This window comes from Pongo pygmaeus, chromosome 20, assembly GCF_028885625.2.
Source record: "Pongo pygmaeus isolate AG05252 chromosome 20, NHGRI_mPonPyg2-v2.0_pri, whole genome shotgun sequence".
Classification (NCBI taxonomy): domain Eukaryota; kingdom Metazoa; phylum Chordata; class Mammalia; order Primates; family Hominidae; genus Pongo; species Pongo pygmaeus.
In genome coordinates, this window is record NC_072393.2 from 16502207 (window position 1) to 16520908 (window position 18702).

The window sequence follows — 18702 nt, forward strand, 5'->3', positions numbered from 1 at the left end:
TGCTTAAACATCACTTCTGAGAGGCCTTCTCTGATTTCTCATCTAGGTTAGGTATTTCTCTCCTGTGTAGCCCTGTCTATACTTTTGCTGGCATTATGATTTCTTACATTTATTATAGTTACTCCATTAATTGCATGCCTTCCTTGCTAGATTGTAAGTTGTAAGGACAGGAACCATGTCGTCTTGTTCAGAGTTGTGTCCCTAGTACTAGCGTTGTGCCTGGCATATATCTGTAGTGTGTGTGTGTAATTTTTTTTTTTTTTTTTTTTTTAGTAGAGACGGTGTTTCACCATGTTGCCCAGGCTGATCTCAAACTCCTGGCCTCGAGTGATCCACCTGCCTCTGTCTCCCATATGTGCCAGCCCTGGCATGCAGTCGGTGTGTGTGTGCCAGACACTGCCCCGGGCCAGGGGGATAGATGTAACACCACTAATACGGCAGCTGCTTTTTTTTGTTTTGTTTTGTTTTGAGATGGAGCCTTGCTCTGTCGCCCAGGCTGGAGTGCAGAGGTGCGATCTCGGCTCACTGCAATCTCCACCTCCTAGGCTCAAGCAATTCTCCTGCCTCAGCCTCCTGAGTAACTGGGAATACAGGCGCACACACCACACCCAGCTAATTTTTGTATTTTTAGTAGAGACGGAGTTTCACCATGTTGGCCAGGCTGGTCTCAAACTCCTGACCTCAAGTGATCCACCCACCTCGGCCTCCCAAAGGGCTGGGATTATAGGCGGGAGCCACTGTGCCCAGCCTGGCATCTGCTTTTGAAGAGCTCAGAGTCTAGTCTAGTGGAAGGGATTGACAAAGTCACAGAGTGCTTTGGGAATACAATAGAGGGACCTTGGTAGATTGTGAACGGTGTCACTGAGGAGGCGACATTTAAAACAGCTGTAGGTCCAGCACGGTGGCTCATGACTGTAATCCCAGCACTTTAGGAAGCCGAGGTGGGATGATCGCTTGAGCTCAGAAGTTCGAGACCAGCCTGGGCAACATGGAGAGATCCCGTCTCTACCAAAAATACAAAAACTAACTGGGCATGGTGGCGCATGCTTGTGATCCCAGCCACTCGGGAGGCTGAGGTGAGAGGATCACTTGAGCCCGGAGGGTGGAGGTTGCATTGAGCCAAGATTGCCCCACTGCACTCCAGAGTCAGGCTTCAGTCATGACTTGATCACTTAATAGCCATGTGACCATAGGCAAAATAATTTCACCTTTCTGAGACCCTTTCCTCCCCTATAAAATGTGATTACAGATACCAGGCTGTGATGTCATTAACTATGTCTGGCCCATGGTAAGCAGCTAATAATAAGTGTTAATTATTATTGGGAGGCCGAGGCAGGCAGATCACCTGAGGTCAGGAGTTCGAGACCAGCCTGGCTGGCCATCGTGGCAAAACCCCATCTTTACTAAAAATAACAAAAATTAGCTGGGCATGGTGGTGGGCGCCTGTAGGCCCAGCTACTTGGGAGGCTGAGTCAGGGGAATTGCTTCAGCCTGGGAGGCAGAAGTCGCAAGTCACAGTGAGCCGAGATCGTACCACTGCACTCCAGCCTGGGCTACAGAGCAAGATTCTGTCTGAAAGAAAAAAAAATAGGAAAGAAAAGTATAATTTCCGATGGGTCATTATGGGGAGGGGAACATTCCGTGCTAAAGGGTGCATTCACAGACAGGGACTGGGACTCAGGAGTCCACAGATTATGATCAGGGAATGCCTGTCACCCTGGGGAAGGTGGTGGAGAATGGGGTTGGAAATACAGAGGGGGCCTTGAGTAACAGATTCCCAGTTATCTCCCTTTCTTCGCCATACTTTTTATCTCAAGTTATCAGTTCAGGCCTTCTGATCAATACCATCCTAGAGGACTGTCCCCCACATCCTCCGCATTTCACACATATTTCTTCTGCTGGGGAAAGGTGCCTGCCTCTACTCTGCCTACTTTTTTTTTTCTTTTTGAGATGGAGTCTCGCTCTGTCGCCCACGCTGGAGTGCAGTGGCACATCTGGCCTCACTACAGCCTCCACCTCCTGGGTTTAAGCAATTCTCATGCCTTAGCCTCCTGAGTAGCTGGGATTACAGGCACCCACCACCACACCTGGCTAATTTTTGTATTTTTAGTAAAGATAGGGTTTCGCCATGTTAGCCAGGCTGGTCTCGAACTCCTGACCTCAAGCGATCCACCCGCCTTGGCCTCCCAGAGTGCTGGGATTACAGGCGTGAGCCACCGTGCCTGGCCTGCTTACTTCTTTTTATGCTTCTTCCTCCTTCTTTTTTTTTGAGATGGGGTCCTGTCCTGTTGCCCAGGCTAGAGTGTAGTGGTCCAATCAGAGCTCTCTGCAGCCTTGAATTCCAGGGTTCAAGCCATCTTCCCTCCTCAGCGTCCCCATTAGCTGGGACTACAGGTGCTTACCACCATGACTGGCTAATTTTTAAATTCTTTGTAGAGACGGGGTCTCACTATGTGACCCAGATTGGTCTCAAATTCCTGGGCTCAAGTAATCCTCCCACTCTGGTCCCCCAAAACACTGGAATCACAGGTGAGAGCCACCACACCCAGCCCTCCTTTTCTTTCTTTATTTTTCTTTTTTTTTTTGTTTTTTTGTTTTGTTTTGTTTTGCTTTTTTGAGATGGAGTCTTGCTCTGTCACCCAGGCTGGAGTGCAGTGGCATGATCTCGGCTCACTGCAACCTCCGCCTCCCAGGTTCGAGCGAGTCGTCTGCCTCAGCCTCCCCAGTAGCTGGGACTACAGGTGCGTGCCACCACGCCTGGCTAATTTTTGTATTTTTAGTAGAGACAGGGTTTCACCATGTTGGCCAGGCTGGTCTCGAAGTCCTGACCCTGTGATCCACCAGCCTCAGGCTCCCAAAGTGCCAGGATTCCAGGCATGAGCCACCATGCCCGGCTGGGCCTCCTTTTCTTAAAGCAGTGTTTTGGTTTCTCCCACAGTATTCTGAAAAGGAGGACAAATATGAAGAAGAAATTAAACTTCTGTCTGACAAACTGAAAGAGGTGAGTGTGGTTGCACCCAACGAGCTCTGGTTTCTCCTGGGGCTGGTCCTGAAGCCATGATAGTAACTCCTTTCTTCTTATCTAGGCTGAGACCCGTGCTGAATTTGCAGAGAGAACAGTTGCAAAACTGGAAAAGACAATTGATGACCTGGAAGGTATGAGGTTACCATCTAAATGTTTGCCTTGCCCTGCCTCACCCTCTGGGACACATCCACGGACAGTTGGGGAATGTTTGTGGAGGGGCTGGGTTGGGCCTTGTTTGCCTTAGGAAAGTAAAGCGTGTAGCGATGTCACATCTGGATGTCCTGGAACACTGGAATAGGATAATGCAAATCATTCAGGCTTGAATGGCCTTTTTTTTTTTTTTTTCTGAGATGGAGTCTGGCTCTGTCTCCCAGGCTGGATGGAGTGCAGTGAGGCCATCTCAGCTCACTGCAACCTCTGCCTCCTGGGTTCAAGTGATTCTGCTGCCTCAGCCTCCCAGGTAGCTGGGACTACAGGCGTGCGCCGCCACACCTGGCTAATTGAATTGCCACTTTCAGGAGGTAAAATATCTCTGCTTAGTTAGTCCCATGAGCAAGTATAGAGAAACAAGTATGGCTCTCTCTCATTAAAAAAATATTAATAATAAATAAAAATTCTCAGGCCAGGCGCAGTGGCTCAAGCCTGTAATCCCAGCACTTTGGGAGGCCGAGGCGGGTGGATCACTTGAGATAGGAGTTTGAGACTAACCTGGCCAACACGGTGAAACCCCATCTCTACCAAAAATAGAAAAAATTAGCCGGGTGTGGTGGTGCACGCCTGTAATCGCAGCTACTAGGGAGGCTGAGGCAGGGAGAATCGCTTGAACCCAGGAGGCGGAAGTTGCAGTGAGCCAAGATCACGCCACAGCTCTCCAGGAGCCTGGGTGACAGAGCCAGACTCCGTCTCAAAAAAAAAAATCTTCACAATTTCCTTCTGTTTGCTCATTTCTGATAGATGCCTTGCATTTTTTTTTACATGCCTTGCATTTTTGCAGAAGCTCTGTCCCAGGGAGCTCAAAGCTTAGCATAGTATTAAAAAAAAAAAAAAAAAAACAGAAATACAGAAAGTGTAGGGACTGCAATAAAGACTCTAGTCTGCAAGTCTGGGGCCCACATCTCCCAGAATTTCTTCAAGAGTTCCAGTGTTTAACATTCAGCCTCAGAAATTCCAGAATCTCGGGGTTCAAATCGAATCTTCCAAACTGCCCATCCCACCCAGAAAGGACACATTCTTCAGACCATGTGTTCCAATGTTTTTTTGGGGAAGTGAGGTTCCCATATAAGGGAAAGTGCCCCATTCCAAAATACGACCTTTGGACAGGGTGACGTCATTGGAAATCCGAAATAAACTGAGGGGTGGGGACTAGTGGGGGGAAGCTCTGTCACTTCTGGTTACCACTGTTTTGAAGCTTCATTGTGGCTAATCCCCCTGCAGAACCTCAAACCACTTAGAGATCACTCCATAGATCTTTGGTTTTCTTCATCTGTTTCACGTGGAACACAACTTTCTCCTAGTCTGTGCTTTGTTTGCTCACGTTTTTTTTTCTTCCTCTTGTGGTTCATCTGTGGCACTCCATTCCGACCCTTGCCTTCTGTCCCCTGTACTTCTTCTGAACTGTCTCCCTGGGGACCTCCGCCCTCTAGATGAGTTATACGCTCAGAAGCTCAAGTACAAAGCTATCAGCGAGGAACTGGACCACGCTCTCAACGACATGACCTCTCTCTAAGAGGCAGCCAGGTCGCTGCCCTCTGTCCTTCTCACATGGTGCCTCCTACGCCCCTGTGGGCTTCTAGGAGCTCCGGTGGCCTGCCTCCTGGTTTGAACGTCAGAGCCTTCTGATGTGTCTGTGACTCTACAACCGAAATAAAGACGGGCAGTCCTCCTCTTCATGCCCCCTCATTCTCATTTTCTCCACTTGCTGCCTTTGAGCTGTAGCTGTGTGCCCTTAACCACAGCCTGAAACACAAAGTGGGTGGTTAGCCTCTCTCCCTCACAAATGAAAAGCTTATCACAAAAAGAAAATTATGCCTACAGGATGCTTTTCTGAAGACGTGAAAACAAAAGCGAGCTGGGCATGTGCTCTCAGATACCGCTGTTAGCTAACAGCATCTGCATGCCAATAGTGTTTTTCTGTTTTGAGACAGGGTCTCGCTTTGTCACCCAGGCTGGAGTGCAGTGACACCATCATAGTTCACTGCAACCGCCACCTACAAGGCTCAAGCTATCCTCCCACCTCGACCTCCCAAGTAGCTGGAACTACAGGTGTGCACCACTACACAAGGCTAATTTTTGTACTTTTTTTTTTTTGAGACGGAGTCTCGCTATGTCACCCAGGCTGGAGTGCAGTGGCGCAATCTCGGCTCACTGCAACCTCTGCCTCCCGGGTTCAAGCAATTCTCCTGCCTCAGCCTTCCAAGTAGCTGAGATTACAGGCATGCACCACCACACCCAGCTAGTTTTTTTTTTTGGATTTTTATTAGAGACAGGGTTTCACCATGTTGGCCAGGCTGGTCTCAAACTCCTGACCTGGTGATCTGCCCGCCTTGGCCTCCCAAAGTGCAGGGATTACAGGCATGAGCCACCGCGCCCGGCCATTTCTGTGCTTTTTGTAGAAACGGGAGGGTTTCACTATGTTGCCCAGGCTGGTCTTGAACTCCTGGGCTCAGGCAGTCTGCCCACCTCACCCTCCCAGGGTGCTGCAATTACAGGCATGAGCCACCGAGCCCAGCCCCATTGGTTTTTCCTTAAATAGAAATTGTTGTGAATGGAGACTCATCCTTATAAACCGCTTAGGCAGCTTAAGAGTCAACAGGGATTTGGAAAAACCAGCAAGCCTGTGTCAAAAATGAGGCTCCCCTTGAATGGGGCTTGAGCTACAGATTCAAATAGCAGCAGTGACATTTTGATCTCCATTTCCTCCTTTTCTTGTGTCTTTTCTCTGTGTTACACTGTGAGTGTGGTGACTGGGGCTTCCCGTGGCTTCACTCTTCACTGTTCATCCTGCTCCCAGTCCTGGGAGGAAGTTCACCTCCACGCCCTGCCCTTAGAAAACTGACTGTACAAGGAGTGAATGGGCCTCCGTGAACAGGGAAAGTGCTGTGACGTCAGAAGGAATGAATTTAGAATTCTTTCCCGAATTCCAAAATTGCCTGAGACACTAACATCAATCTCCATTCATATTTCAGTTAGTTATAACAGGAACCTTGCTTTAGTTTAGAATATCTCTTAAGGTTGACCTGTGGGTAATAAAAGGTCATGCTTTTTCCGACATGAGGGATATGGAGAAAACAGGGTCACTCTTTTTTTTTTTTTTTTTTTTTTTCGCTGAGACAGGGTCTCACTCTGTGGCCCAGGCTGGAGTGCAGTGACGCCATCTTGGCTCACTGCAACCTCCGCCTGCTGGATTCAAGTGATTCTCATGCCTCAGCCTCCCGAGTAGCTGGGATTACAGTCGCGGACCACCACACTCAGCTAATTTTTGTACTTTCAGTAGAGATGGGGTTTCACCATGTTGGCTAGGCTGGTCTCAAACTCCTGGCCTCAACTGATCCGCCCACCTCAGCTTCCAAAAGTGCTGGGATTACAGGCGTGAGCCACTGTGCCCGGCCCAGGCTATGCTTTGCTTTTTTTTTTTTTTTTTTTTTCTTTTTGAGATGGAGTTTTGCTCTTGTTGCCCACGCTGAAGTGCAGTGGCGCCATCTCTGCTCACTGCAACCTCTGCCTCACAGGTTCAAGCAATTCTCGTGCCTCAGCCTCCCAAGTAGCTGGGATTACAGGCATGCGCCACCATGCCTGGCTAATTTTGTATTTTTAGTAGAGACAGGGTTTCACCATGTTGGCCAGGCTGGTTTCGAACCCCTGACCTCAGGTGATCCACCTGCCTCGGCCTCCCAAAGTGCTGGGATTACAGGTGTGAGCCACTGCACCCGGCCCAAGCTATGCTTTTCTAATGATCAAAAACACACCAATTTGTCCCAAAATTTCAAATAGTCCATCTGGTTCTCCCCTGCATCCTACCACCACTACCACCTCACATTATCACAGATAATTGACATTTAGATGTTCAAGCCACATCTTCCAGACTACCCCTTGAACCTGGAAATGGCATGAAAATCTCCAACTAGATCCTGAATTTTCGGTATCCATTGTTATTCCTCATCCTATTTTTTTGTCCAGGTGGGAAGCTCTGTCCCCATTACTCTCTCTATTCATTCATTCCTCCAAAATGCACCTCCCCTAAACCACCTCCACCTTTCCACCCTCGGCCTCTCCCTGCTCCTAACTGCCGTCCATCCTGAACTTCTGCAAAAACCATTCCCCTCACACATTGCCATATATATGCCTTTGGAAAGATTACAGACTGTGTAGGGGGCTGGTTTTTGTTTGAAGTCTGTGTGTTTGTCCCTGGAATTTCTCCAGGCATTTCTGGACTCCACCCTTTGAAGTAACTATGCAGCCTGTCCATCCAGTTATTCTACCTACCTAAGCACATAAGTGGAATTTCAGAGATTAGTGCTATGGCCGGGCACGGTGGCTCACGCCTGTAATCCCAACACTTTGGGAGGCCAAGGCAGGCAGGTCACTTGAGGTCAGTAGTTCAGGACCAACCTGGTCAACATGGTGAAACCCTGTCTCTACTAAAAATGCAAAAATTAGCCGGGCATGGTCATGGGGGCCTGTATTCCCAGCTACTGGGGAGGCTGAGGTGGGAAAATCAATCACTTGAACCTGGGAGGCGGAGCTTGCAGTGAGCCAAGGTCGCACCATTGTACTCTAGCCTGGGCGACAGAGTGAGACTCCGCCTTAAAAAAAAAAAGAAAAGAAAAGAAATTAGCGCTATGGAGGTCTACACTATCTGTTGATAGTCTGAGCCTTGTCGTGATTCTCAAGGGCAATTAACACTTTCAGGGAAAGTCATTTTATCTCAGACCTAATAACAAAATAGATGCTAAAGCATCTGAGTGACAAGATGAAGCGAAGTCAGGATTTGTAGTCAAGAGACCAGGGTTTAAGGCCCAGTGCAGTGGCTCACACTTGTAATCCCAGCACTTTGGGAGGCCAAGGCAGGCGGATCACTTGAGCTCAGGAGTTTCAGACCAACCTGGGCAACATGGCAAGACCCCATCTCTAAAATTATTCATAATATTTTATTTTTAAAAATTTTTTTAATTAAAAAAAAATAAAGAGACCAGGGTTTAAAATCCTAGCTCTACTACTTTAACCATGCCAACGTGAACAAGCTGCTTAGGTTTTCTGCAAAATAAAGGTGATATCTCTGTTATGAGGATTAAATGAGATAATGGAGAAACTGGCTCGTACAACATAGTCAGCATTCAGTTAACATCTACTCACCCAGACTGGATAGGCCCAGGTCACTGATCTGTCTGATAGAATCCTCCCAGGTCATAGTCACTTGACTGTGTGTGTGTGTGTGTGTGTGTGTGTGTGTGTGTGGTCATAGTCACTTGACTGTGTGTGTGTGTGTGTGTGTGTGTGTGTGTGTGTGTGTGTGTGTGATGGAGTCCCACTCTGTTACCCAGGCTGGAGTGCAGTGACGCAATCTCGGCTTACTGCAACCTCCGCCTCCCGGGTTCAAGTGATTCTCCTGCCTCAGCCTCCTGAGTAGCTGGGATTACAGGTGTGCGCCACCACACCCGGCTAATTTTTTGTATTTTTAAGTAGAGATGGGGTTTCGCCATGTTGGCCAGGCTGGTCTCGAACTCCTTACATCAAGGATCCATGGTGTCTCATGCCAGTAATCCCAGCACTTTGGGAGGCCAAGGTGGGTGGATTGCATGAGACCAGCTTGGGCAACATGGTGAAACCCCATCTGTACTAAAAATACAAGACTTGGCTGGGTGTAGTGGCGCGCACTTGTAGTCCCAGCTACTTGGGAGGCTGAGGTAGGAAGATCACTTGAGCCCAGGAGGTCAAGGCTGCAGTGAGCTATGATCATGCCACTGCACTCCAGCCTGGGCAACAGAGCAAGACCCTGTTTAAAAATAAATAAATAAGAAAGGCTGCTATCTTCTGCAGTCATTTTTTTCTTTCTGTAAATTTCCAGGTTGATGATATCACATTTTATGAGGCATTTTGCTTTCCCCCAGCATTTTAATGAGTCTTGGCCTTGTCCCTTATCAGCCATCACTTACTGCAAACTAAGTTCTCTCTCGTGCTCTGTCACGCATAGCTCTAAATGGCGTATTTTTTCTCTCTCTCTTTCTTTTTTAATTTAAATTGTTTCATCAGCTCAGTCACTTAATAACATGCCTGTAGAATGGCTTAAATTTCACATTTACCTGGGGTTTGTCTCCATTCTCCTGGATATGTAAACAGTTACACAATTATGTGTATAATTTAAACAGCCATTCCCAGAAGCTCCGAAGGAAAGATGGGTTACAGGATTAGATTTAACTATCAAAGGCTCAGGGGCTAATTAACTAGCACTTGGGTGGAAATTTATATTAAGTCCCACATATCTAGGACTGAAATCTTATCTTCATGTAGCACGTCATAGGTTCTGAAGTATTTCTCATTTATTCCTCATCATAACCCTCATACCACGCATTGATATCGTTACCCCCATTTGACAAATGGGGAAAACAGACCTAGGAAGGTTAGATGCTTACTTCAGTGATACAACTGGAGCTTAAGTTCAGGTATTCTGACTCAAGGGTTACCAGAGTTCACAAGGAAAAATACAGGACACCAGCTTAAATCTGAATTTCAGATAAGCAATGAATAATTTTTTAATCATAAGTATATCTCTTGCATAAGTACATCTCATGCAACATTTGAGATCTACTTACACTAAAATAGTATTTGTGGTTTATCTGAAATTCAATTTAACTGAGCACCCTGCATTTTATCTTATAACTGTGACTCCCAAATTTGATGCTTGTTGCTTAGTATTCTGTGATGTTCTGCTGTAATTAAAAATATAAAGTACTGGACAGGTGTGGCGGCTATAACCCACCTGTAATCCCAGCACTTTGGGAGGCTGAGCAGATGGGTTCCTTGAGCTCAGGAGCTCAAGACCAGCCTGGGTAACATGGTGAGACCCTGTCTCTAGAAAAAATGCAAAAATTGGCCAGGTGGTGGCATGCACCTGCAGTCCCAGCTACACGGGAGGCTGAAGTGGGAGGATCACCTGAGCCCAGGGAGGTCAAGGCTACGGTGATTTGTGATTACGCCACTGCACTTCAGCCTGGACAACAGAGTGAGACCCTGTCTCAAAAAAAAAAAAGTACTTTCTCTGTTGTGACTTTCACCCTGGCAGTTTCAGGTTTAGAAATCTTTGGGGGGTGCTGGGCATGGTGGCTCACACCTGTAATCCCAGCACTTTAGGAGGCCGAGGTGGGTGGATCACTTGAGGTCAAGAGCTCAAGACCAGCCTGGCTAACATGGTGAAACCCCATCTCTACTAAAAACACAAAAATTAGCCAGGCGGTTGTGGCACGTGTCTGTAATCCCAGCTACTCGGGAGGCTGAGGCAGGAGAATTGCTTGAGCCTGGGAGGCGGAGGTTGCAGTGAGCCAAGATCGCGCCACTGCACTCCAGCCTGGGTGACAGAGTGAGACCCTGTCTCAAGAAGAAAAAAAAAAAGAAATCTTTGTTTTTCTTTCATTTGACAAAGATGCTTATTAATTTATCTTTCCCCGTACTCTTAATCCTCACCAGAGAAACTTGCCCAGGCCAAAGAAGAGAACGTGGGCTTACATCAGACACTGGATCAGACACTAAATGAACTTAACTGTATATAAGCAAAACAGAAGAGTCTTGTTCCAACAGAAACTCCGGAGCTCCGTGGGTCTTTCTCTTCTCTTGTAAGAAGTTCCTTTTGTTATTGCCATCTTCGCTTTGCTGGAAATGTCAAGCAAATTATGAATACATGACCAAATATTTTGTATCAGAGAAGCTTTGAGCACCAGTTAAATCTCATTCCTTCCCTTTTTTTTTCAAATGGCACCAGCTTTTTCAGCTCTCTTAGTTTTTCCGTAAGTTGCATTTATTCCTAAGGTAGGCAGGGTATTTCCTAGTAAGCATACTTTCTTAAGATGGAGGCCATTTGGTTCCTGGGAGAATAGGCAGTCCCACACTTTGAAGAACACAGACCCCAGTATCTAGTCGTGGATATAATTAAAACGCTGAAGACCATAACCTTTTGGGTCAACTGTTGGTCAAACTATAGGAGAGACCAGGGACTATCACATGGGTAGGGATTTTCCATCCAGAGCCAATAAAAGGGCTGGTGGGGGCCGGGGGTGGCTATTGTGGGAAGTCATAACCCACAGATAGATTAACCTAAGAATCCTGGCCCTTCTCCACACTCCACCATGCAGAACAAACATCCTCTCAAGCAGTCAATGTAGAATGCTTGGGAAATAGTCATAATTACCCACATATAGTAATTAATAGATGGTAATTAATAGATCCTTGATGTGATGTTCTTTTGCATATTTCCTTCATTCTAAAATTGTTCCCTGTCCGGGCGCAGTGGCTTTCGCCTGTAATCCCAACACTTTGGGAGGCCAGGACAGATCACTTGAGGTCAGGAGTTCGAGACCAGCCCAGCCAACATGGCGAAACCATGCCTCTACTAAAAATACAAAAACTATGGTGACGCCTGCCTGTAGTCCCAGCTACTCAGGAGGCTGAGGCAGGAGGATCGCTTGAACCCAGGAAGTGGAGATTGCAGTGAGCCGAGATCGCACCACTGCACTCCAGCCTGGTCGACAGATTGAGACTCCATCTCAAGAAAAAATAAAAATAAAGTTGTTCTCTGAAGAGCAAATGTCTCATTCCAGTAATGACCCACTCAGCAGGAATATGGTGGAGTTCAGTCCAATTCAGATCAGCCATATCCAAAAGACTACAAGTCATTACTAAGTTGAGCAAAAGAGTTTTTATCTATTAGCAGAAAGGGTCTCTCTGGCAGCAGAGATTAAAAATTGGCCCAACTTCATTTCCATACTTCAGGGAATAGCAAATTGAAGATTTACTTATCTAGGACTTGAATTCCTTCTTTGGGACCAAGTTAATAAAAGACCAAGAAACTCCTGATTAAACTGGATAATGAAGGATTCTGTAGACAGGGCTGCATGTATCGGCTTTGTTTGACTTCTCTTTTCTCAGTTAACATCTCAGAGCTGGAACATTCCACATTCCCCAGCAGCGTGTGGGGGCCGACTAAAGTTTACAATTCCGACTAAAAATCACCCTGCTTCTGGCTCATCTGAATCCCTTACCCACCCCACCCCACCACCCCACTCCTATTTATTCAGCACCACACTACCCAGGAAATACACTAGCAAATTGTGCAATGGAATAAAATCCACACTTTACTTTAGATTCTTGCAACTGTATCATATGTAATAGTATCACTTTTTCTACATTTTGGTCAAATAAATTTTTACATAAACTACAATTTGTGTGAATTTTAGAATGTGTGGGGGTACACAGAGCATTTTGGTTCAACAAATGTTAAAGGGATGGAAAGGGAAAATAGCAGAGCCAAGAATGTAGACAAGGTTATCTATTTGCTTTATGCTGTGACTTCATGATACAAGGATATTACAATCTCATTGCAGGCGAGAGCACTCAGCCTCGGTCACTGGAAAACTCCTGGCCTTCCTTATCCCCTACCCTTCCTGAGCCAGGGTGTGAAGAACGAATAGGATTTTAAGAGATAAGAGCAGGGAAGATCATCTCTGTTGCCTGAGTTAGGAAGACCTGCCTGGCTAAGGCTTTCTGAGTTACACATATAAAGGAAAGCAGACCAGCAATGGGCACCATAGTGAGACCCATAGTGAGTCTATAAAAAAATAACAAAAATTTCGCCAGGTGCAGTGGCCAGATTACACCTGTAATCCCAGCACTTTGGGAGGCCGAGGCAGGCAGACCACTTAGGGCCAGGAGTTCAGGACCAGCCTGGCCAACATTGTGAAACCCCATCTCTACTAAAAACACAAAAATGAGCTGGGCATGGTGGTGCACACCTATAATCCCAGCTACCCAGGAGGCAGAGGTCGCAGTGAGCCGAGATCGCGCCACTGCACTCCAGCCCAGGTGACAGAGTGGGACTCTGTCTCAAACACACACACACAAATTAGTGGGGTGTGGTGACGCATGCCTATAAGTCCCAGCTACTCGAGAGGCTGAGGAAGAAGGATCGCTTGAGCCCAGGAGGCAGAGGATGCAGTGAGCTATGATTGGCCAGTGCACTCCAGCCTGGGGGACCGTCTTTGAGCAAGACCCTGTCTCAAAATAAGTAAATAAATAAAGCAAAGCAGAAGCAGAAAAGCTGGAAGGTAGGCTGAGCCCACACTGATGACAGCCTGAACTTAATTTAGTCAGGAGTGGAGAGCCACTAAAGACTAGAGGAGGCCGGGTGTGGTGGCTCACGCCTGTCATCCCAGCACTTTGGGAGGCTGAGGCAGGTGGATCATTTGAGCTCAGGAGTTCAAGACCGGCCTGGGCAACATGGTGAAACCCCGTCTCTACTAAAAATACAAAAACTAGCTGGGTGCACACCTGTAATCCCAGCTACTCCGGAGGCTGAGGCAGGAGAATCACTTGAACCCAGGAGCTGGAGGTTGCAGTGAGCTGAGATCATGCCACTGCACTTCAGCCTGGGCAACAGAGCAAGACTCTGTCTCCAAAAATAAAAAATAAAGACTAAAAAGACTGGAAGAGGCCGGGTGCGGTGGCTCACACCTGTAATCCCAGCACTTTGAGAGGCCGAGACGGGTGGATCACGAGGAGATCAAGACCATCCTGGCTAACAGGGTGAAACCCCATCTCTACTAAAAATACAAAAAATTAACCGGGCATGGTGGCACGCACCTGTAATCCCAGCTACTCGGGAGGCTGAGGCAGGAGAATCGCTTGAACCCAGGAGGCGGAGGTTGCAGTGAGCCGAGATCAAACCACTGCACTCCAGACTGAGTGACAGAGCAAGACTCCATCTAAAAAAAAAAAAAACAAAAGACTGGAGGAAACAAGTCAAGCAATACATTAGGAAAATCCACTTAGCATTCATCTTCGAGAAGGTCTAGCATTGGGGTGGACTAAGGCAGGGAGCCCAGTTAGGAAAAGGTTTCAATAATTCAGTACAGGTTGCCATGAAATACGAGGGAAGAAGTGATTCGAAAGAAGTAATCTTAAAACTTAGCTCGCTGGATGGCAGAGAACTTAGAACAGAGTGTCAAAGATCACTACAGTTTCACTACCTGAATTTTGATATTTTGCCTCAAGATCTTCTTTTGAGGAGGGGAGGCAGTGAATCAGAAAGAGAAATGAAAGCCTTTAAAACATTAATGGAGTCTGCAGGCAACTTTCTGTTATCGAAAAAATAACAAGCCGGGCGCTGTGGCTCACGCTTGTAATCCCAGCACTTTGGGAAGCCTAGGCGGGCAGATCATCTGAGATCACAGACAGGCAGATCACCTGAGGTCAGGAGTTGGAGATCACCCTGGCCGACTTGGTGAAACCCTGTCTCTACTAAAAATACAAAAATTAGCCAGGCGTGGTGGCGCACGTCTGTAATTCCAGCTACTTGGGAGGCTGAGACAGGAGAATTGCTTGAACCCAAGAGGCAGAGGTGGCAGTGAACCAAGATCGTGCCACTGCACTCCAGCTTGGACAACAGATCAAGACTCTGTCTGAAAAATAAAACAAAATAAAATAAAATAACAGGCCGGGCACGGTGGCTCATGCCTGTAATCCCAGCCCTTTGGGAGGCCGAGGCGGGCAGATCACCTGAGGTTGGGAGTTCAAGATCAGCCTGACCAATATGGAGAAACCCCATCTCTACTAAAAATACAAAATTAGCCGGGTGTGGTGGTGCATGCCTGTAATCCCAGCTACTCGGGAGGCTGAGGCAGGAGAATCACTTGAACCTGGGAGGTGGAGGTTGCCGTGAGCTGAGTTCCTGCCACTGCACTCCAGCCTTGGCAACAAGAGCAAAACTCTGTCTTAAAAAAAAAAAAAAAAAAAAAAAACAGCAGGCAGAGACGAGGGAGGATAACTTGAGCCCAGCCAGGAGTTCGAGACCTGCTTGGGCAATATAGCAAGACCCCATTCTCCAAAAATAAATTAATAAAAAATAAATAACTGGCTGGGCACGGTGGCTGACACCTGTAATCCCAATATTTTGGGAGGCCGAGGCGGGCAGATCACTTGAATTCAGGAGTTTGAGACCAGCCTGGCCAACATGGTGAAAATCCGTCTCCACTAATAATATAAAAATTAGCTGGGTGTGGTAGTGGGTGCCTATAATCCCAGCTACTCAGGAGGCTGAGGCAGGAGAATCATTTGAACCTGGGAGGTGGAAGCTGCAGTGAGCTGAGATCACGCCACTGCAATCCAGCCTGAGTGACAGACTCTTGTCTCTAAATAAATAAATAAAATAAATAACCAAAAATGTACAGTTATAATAAAAGTATACAATTAAAGCATTTCCTTTAGACCAATCCAGCCTTTTAACGGACACTGGGCTGATTTAGATGGTTGGTGCAGAGAATGTGAATGAGTAAAGTCACCCCCTCCAATAAAGGCCCTGCCATGATTTGACCACAGTTTCCCCTTTGTGTGTCTGTTTCTCCCTCCTCCCTCCCCACTTGGGTTGTAATCTCATCTCGGGATGCTGTTTTAGTCATGCTTATGGCCTCAGCACTTCACACTTCACTGTGTTCAATGGACCTGTCCCAACTTTTGGGGAGTTCCCAATGCCATGATGTATGGCTGGAACACAGCATGAGGTCAGAACCAGCTTGTGAGGGATTTCAAACGCTAAGAGGAAAATTTTGGACTTTATCCTGCCCAGAGACCACAGATGGCTATTAAAGGAAGTGGTTTTTTTGTTTGTTTGTTTGTTTGTTTTTTGAGACAGGGTTCCACTCTTGTCACCCAGGCTGGAGGGCCATGGTACGATCATGGCTCACAGCAGCCTCGACCTCCTGGGCTCAAGCAATCCTCCCACCTCCGCCTCCCGAGTAGCTGGGACTACAGATGTGTGCCCAGCTAATTTTTGTATTTTTAATAGAGACAGGGTTTCGCCATGTTGCCCAGGCTGGTCTCAAATGCCAGACCTCAAATAACCTGGTTGCCTCAGCCTCCCAAAGTGCTGGGATTACAGGCATGAGCCACCGTGCCCAGCCTAAAGTATTTTAGAATAAATAAGCACACTACAGGGTGGAATCTGGGTTAGAGAAAATGGTCAGGGAGACCAGTGGAGAAATGTAATGATTCCACTGTGGCAATGGAAATGGAAGAATGCAATTCAAGAGCTATTTGTTTTTTTGTTTTTTATTTTTGAGACGGAGTCTTGCTCTGTCACCCAGGCTGGAGTGCAGTGGTGCGATCTCGGCTCAACTGCAACCTCCGCCTCCCGGATTCAAGCCAGTCTCCTGCCTCAGCCTCCCCAGTAGCTGGAATTACACGTGCCCACCACACCTGGCTAATTTTTTTAATTTTTAGTAGAAATGGGGTTTTACCATGTTACCCAAGCTCGTCTCAAATTTCTAACTCAGGTGATCCACCCACTTCGGCCTCCCAAAGTGCTGGGATTACAGGCGTGAGCCACCGTGCCCGGCCCTCAAGAGCTATTTAGAACCTCCTTAAAAAGCAGGATGTGACCAATGAGAGATGAAAGGCAGCTGTCAAAGACGGCTTAAGTTTCACTCCTAATGAAAATCAGGACAAGCCAGTCTGGGTATTAGCTGATGAGTTCAGTTGTGAACATGCTGAGCTAGGAGTATCTGACAAATCCAAAGGGAGACGTCCTGAACGCTGGTGGAAGTGAAGAGACGGCTGGGCTAAGGATAAAAAACTGAGAATGGTCAGCATGGATTAGGAGCCCCCAGAAAGTGAGAACAGAGACAGAACAACGAGGAACACAAATGCTAAGGGACAGGCAGAATCCCCCCCGCCCCGCAAAAAGACTGCAATGGGGTCTGAGAAAAAAAAAAACAAAGAAGGGGAGGCAGAGGTGGTAGGGAGAAGAAACCAGCAAATAAAATAGGGACAGGGCCGGGCACAGTGGCTCATCATGTCTGTGATCCCAGCACTTTGTGGGGATCACTTGATGTCAGGAGTTCGAGACCAGCCTGACCAACATGGTGAAACCCCGTCTCTACTAAAAATACAAATAGCGGGGCGTGGTGGCGGGCGCCTGTAGTCCCAGCTACTCGGGAGGCTGGTGGGGGAGAATGGCGTGAACCCGGGAGGCGGAGCTTGCAGTGAGCCGAGATCGTGCCACTGCACTCCAGCCTGGGTTACAGAGCAAGACTCCGTCTCAAAAAAAAAAATAATAATAAAATAAAAATAAAAAAAATAAAAATACAAAAATTAGCCGGGCGTTTGGTGGCGTGCACCTGTAGTCCCAGCTACTTGGGAGGCTGAGGCATGAGAATTGCTTGAACTCAGGAGGCGGAGGTTGCAGTGAGCCGAGATCACATCACTGCACTCCAGCCTGGGTGACAGAGCGAGACTCCGTCTCAAAAAAAAAAAAAAAAAAAAAAAAAAAAAGGGCCGGGTGCGGTGGCTCACGCCTGTAATCCTAGCACTTTGGGAGGCTGAGGCAGGTGGATCACTTGAGGCCAGGAGTTCAAGACCAGCCTGGCCAACGTGGTGAAACCCTGCCTCTACTAAAAATACAAAAACTAGCCAGGCGTGGTGGCACGCACCTGTAATCCCAGCTACTCGGGAGGCTGAGGCAGAAGAATCGCTTGAACCCGGCAGGCACAGGTTGCAGTGAGCCAAGATCATGCCACTTTACTCCAGCCTGGGCGAAAGAGCAAGACTCCGTCTCAAAAAAAAAAAAAAAAAAAAAAAAAAAAAAAGGGATAGGGATAGGGGCCAGGCATGGTGGTGGCTCACACCTGTAATCCCAGCACTTTGGGAGGCCGAGGTGGGCAGATCACCTGAGGTCAGGAGTCTGAGACCAGCCTGGCCAATACGGTGAAACCCCGTCTCTACTAAAAATACAAAAATTAGCCAGATGTGGTGGCGGGCACCTGTAATCCCAGCTACTCAGGAGGTTGAGACAAGAGAATCGCTGGAACCTGGGAGGCAGAGGTTGCAGTGAGCCAAGATCACACCACTGCACTCCAGCCTGGGCAACAAAGAGCAAAACTCCATCTCAAAAAAAAAAAAAAATGGTTTAGGGCCAGGCGTGGTGACTCATACCTGTGATCCCAGCTTTTTGGGAGGTGGAGGCTGGAGGATCGATTGAGCCCAGGAGTTTGAGACCAGCCTGGGCAACATAGGGAGACCCCATTTCTACAAAAAATTAAAAAATTAGCCTGCCATGGTAGCATGCAGATGTAGTCCCAGCTACTTGGGAGGCTGAGGTGGGAGGATGGCTTGAGCCCAGGAATTCCAGATTCCAGACCAGCCTGGGTAACATAGCAAGACCCCATCTCTACAAAAAATAAACAAAAATTAGCCATGCGTGATGGTGCATGCTAGTGGTTCCAGCTACTCTGGAGGCTGAGGTGGGAGAATCACTTGAGACTGGGAGGCAGAGGTTGCAGTGAGTGAAACCACACCATTGCTCTCCAGCCTGGGCCACAGAACAAGATCCTGTCTCAAAAATAAGTAAATAAATAAAATGAGGATAATACCAAGAAAAAAGAATATTCAGAGGTGATCAAGACTATCAAATACCACAGAGG

The 18702-nt window shown here is 47.4% G+C and overlaps 1 protein-coding gene across 2 annotated transcripts in view; it reads left to right on the top strand.

The window, feature by feature from the left end:
* The window catches only part of TPM4 (tropomyosin 4), a 35662-nt gene extending 23210 nt beyond the window's left edge, over positions 1-12452 (top strand). For both annotated transcript variants that reach the window (XM_054465846.2, XM_054465849.2), the window contains 3 exons: positions 2939-3001; positions 3087-3156; positions 10706-12452. In XM_054465846.2, the coding sequence (XP_054321821.1) occupies positions 2939-3001; positions 3087-3156; positions 10706-10788 (216 nt within the window). In that variant the 3' untranslated portion in view covers positions 10789-12452. The remainder of the gene's footprint in view (positions 1-2938; positions 3002-3086; positions 3157-10705) is intronic.
* Positions 12453-18702: the final 6250 nt, after the last annotated feature.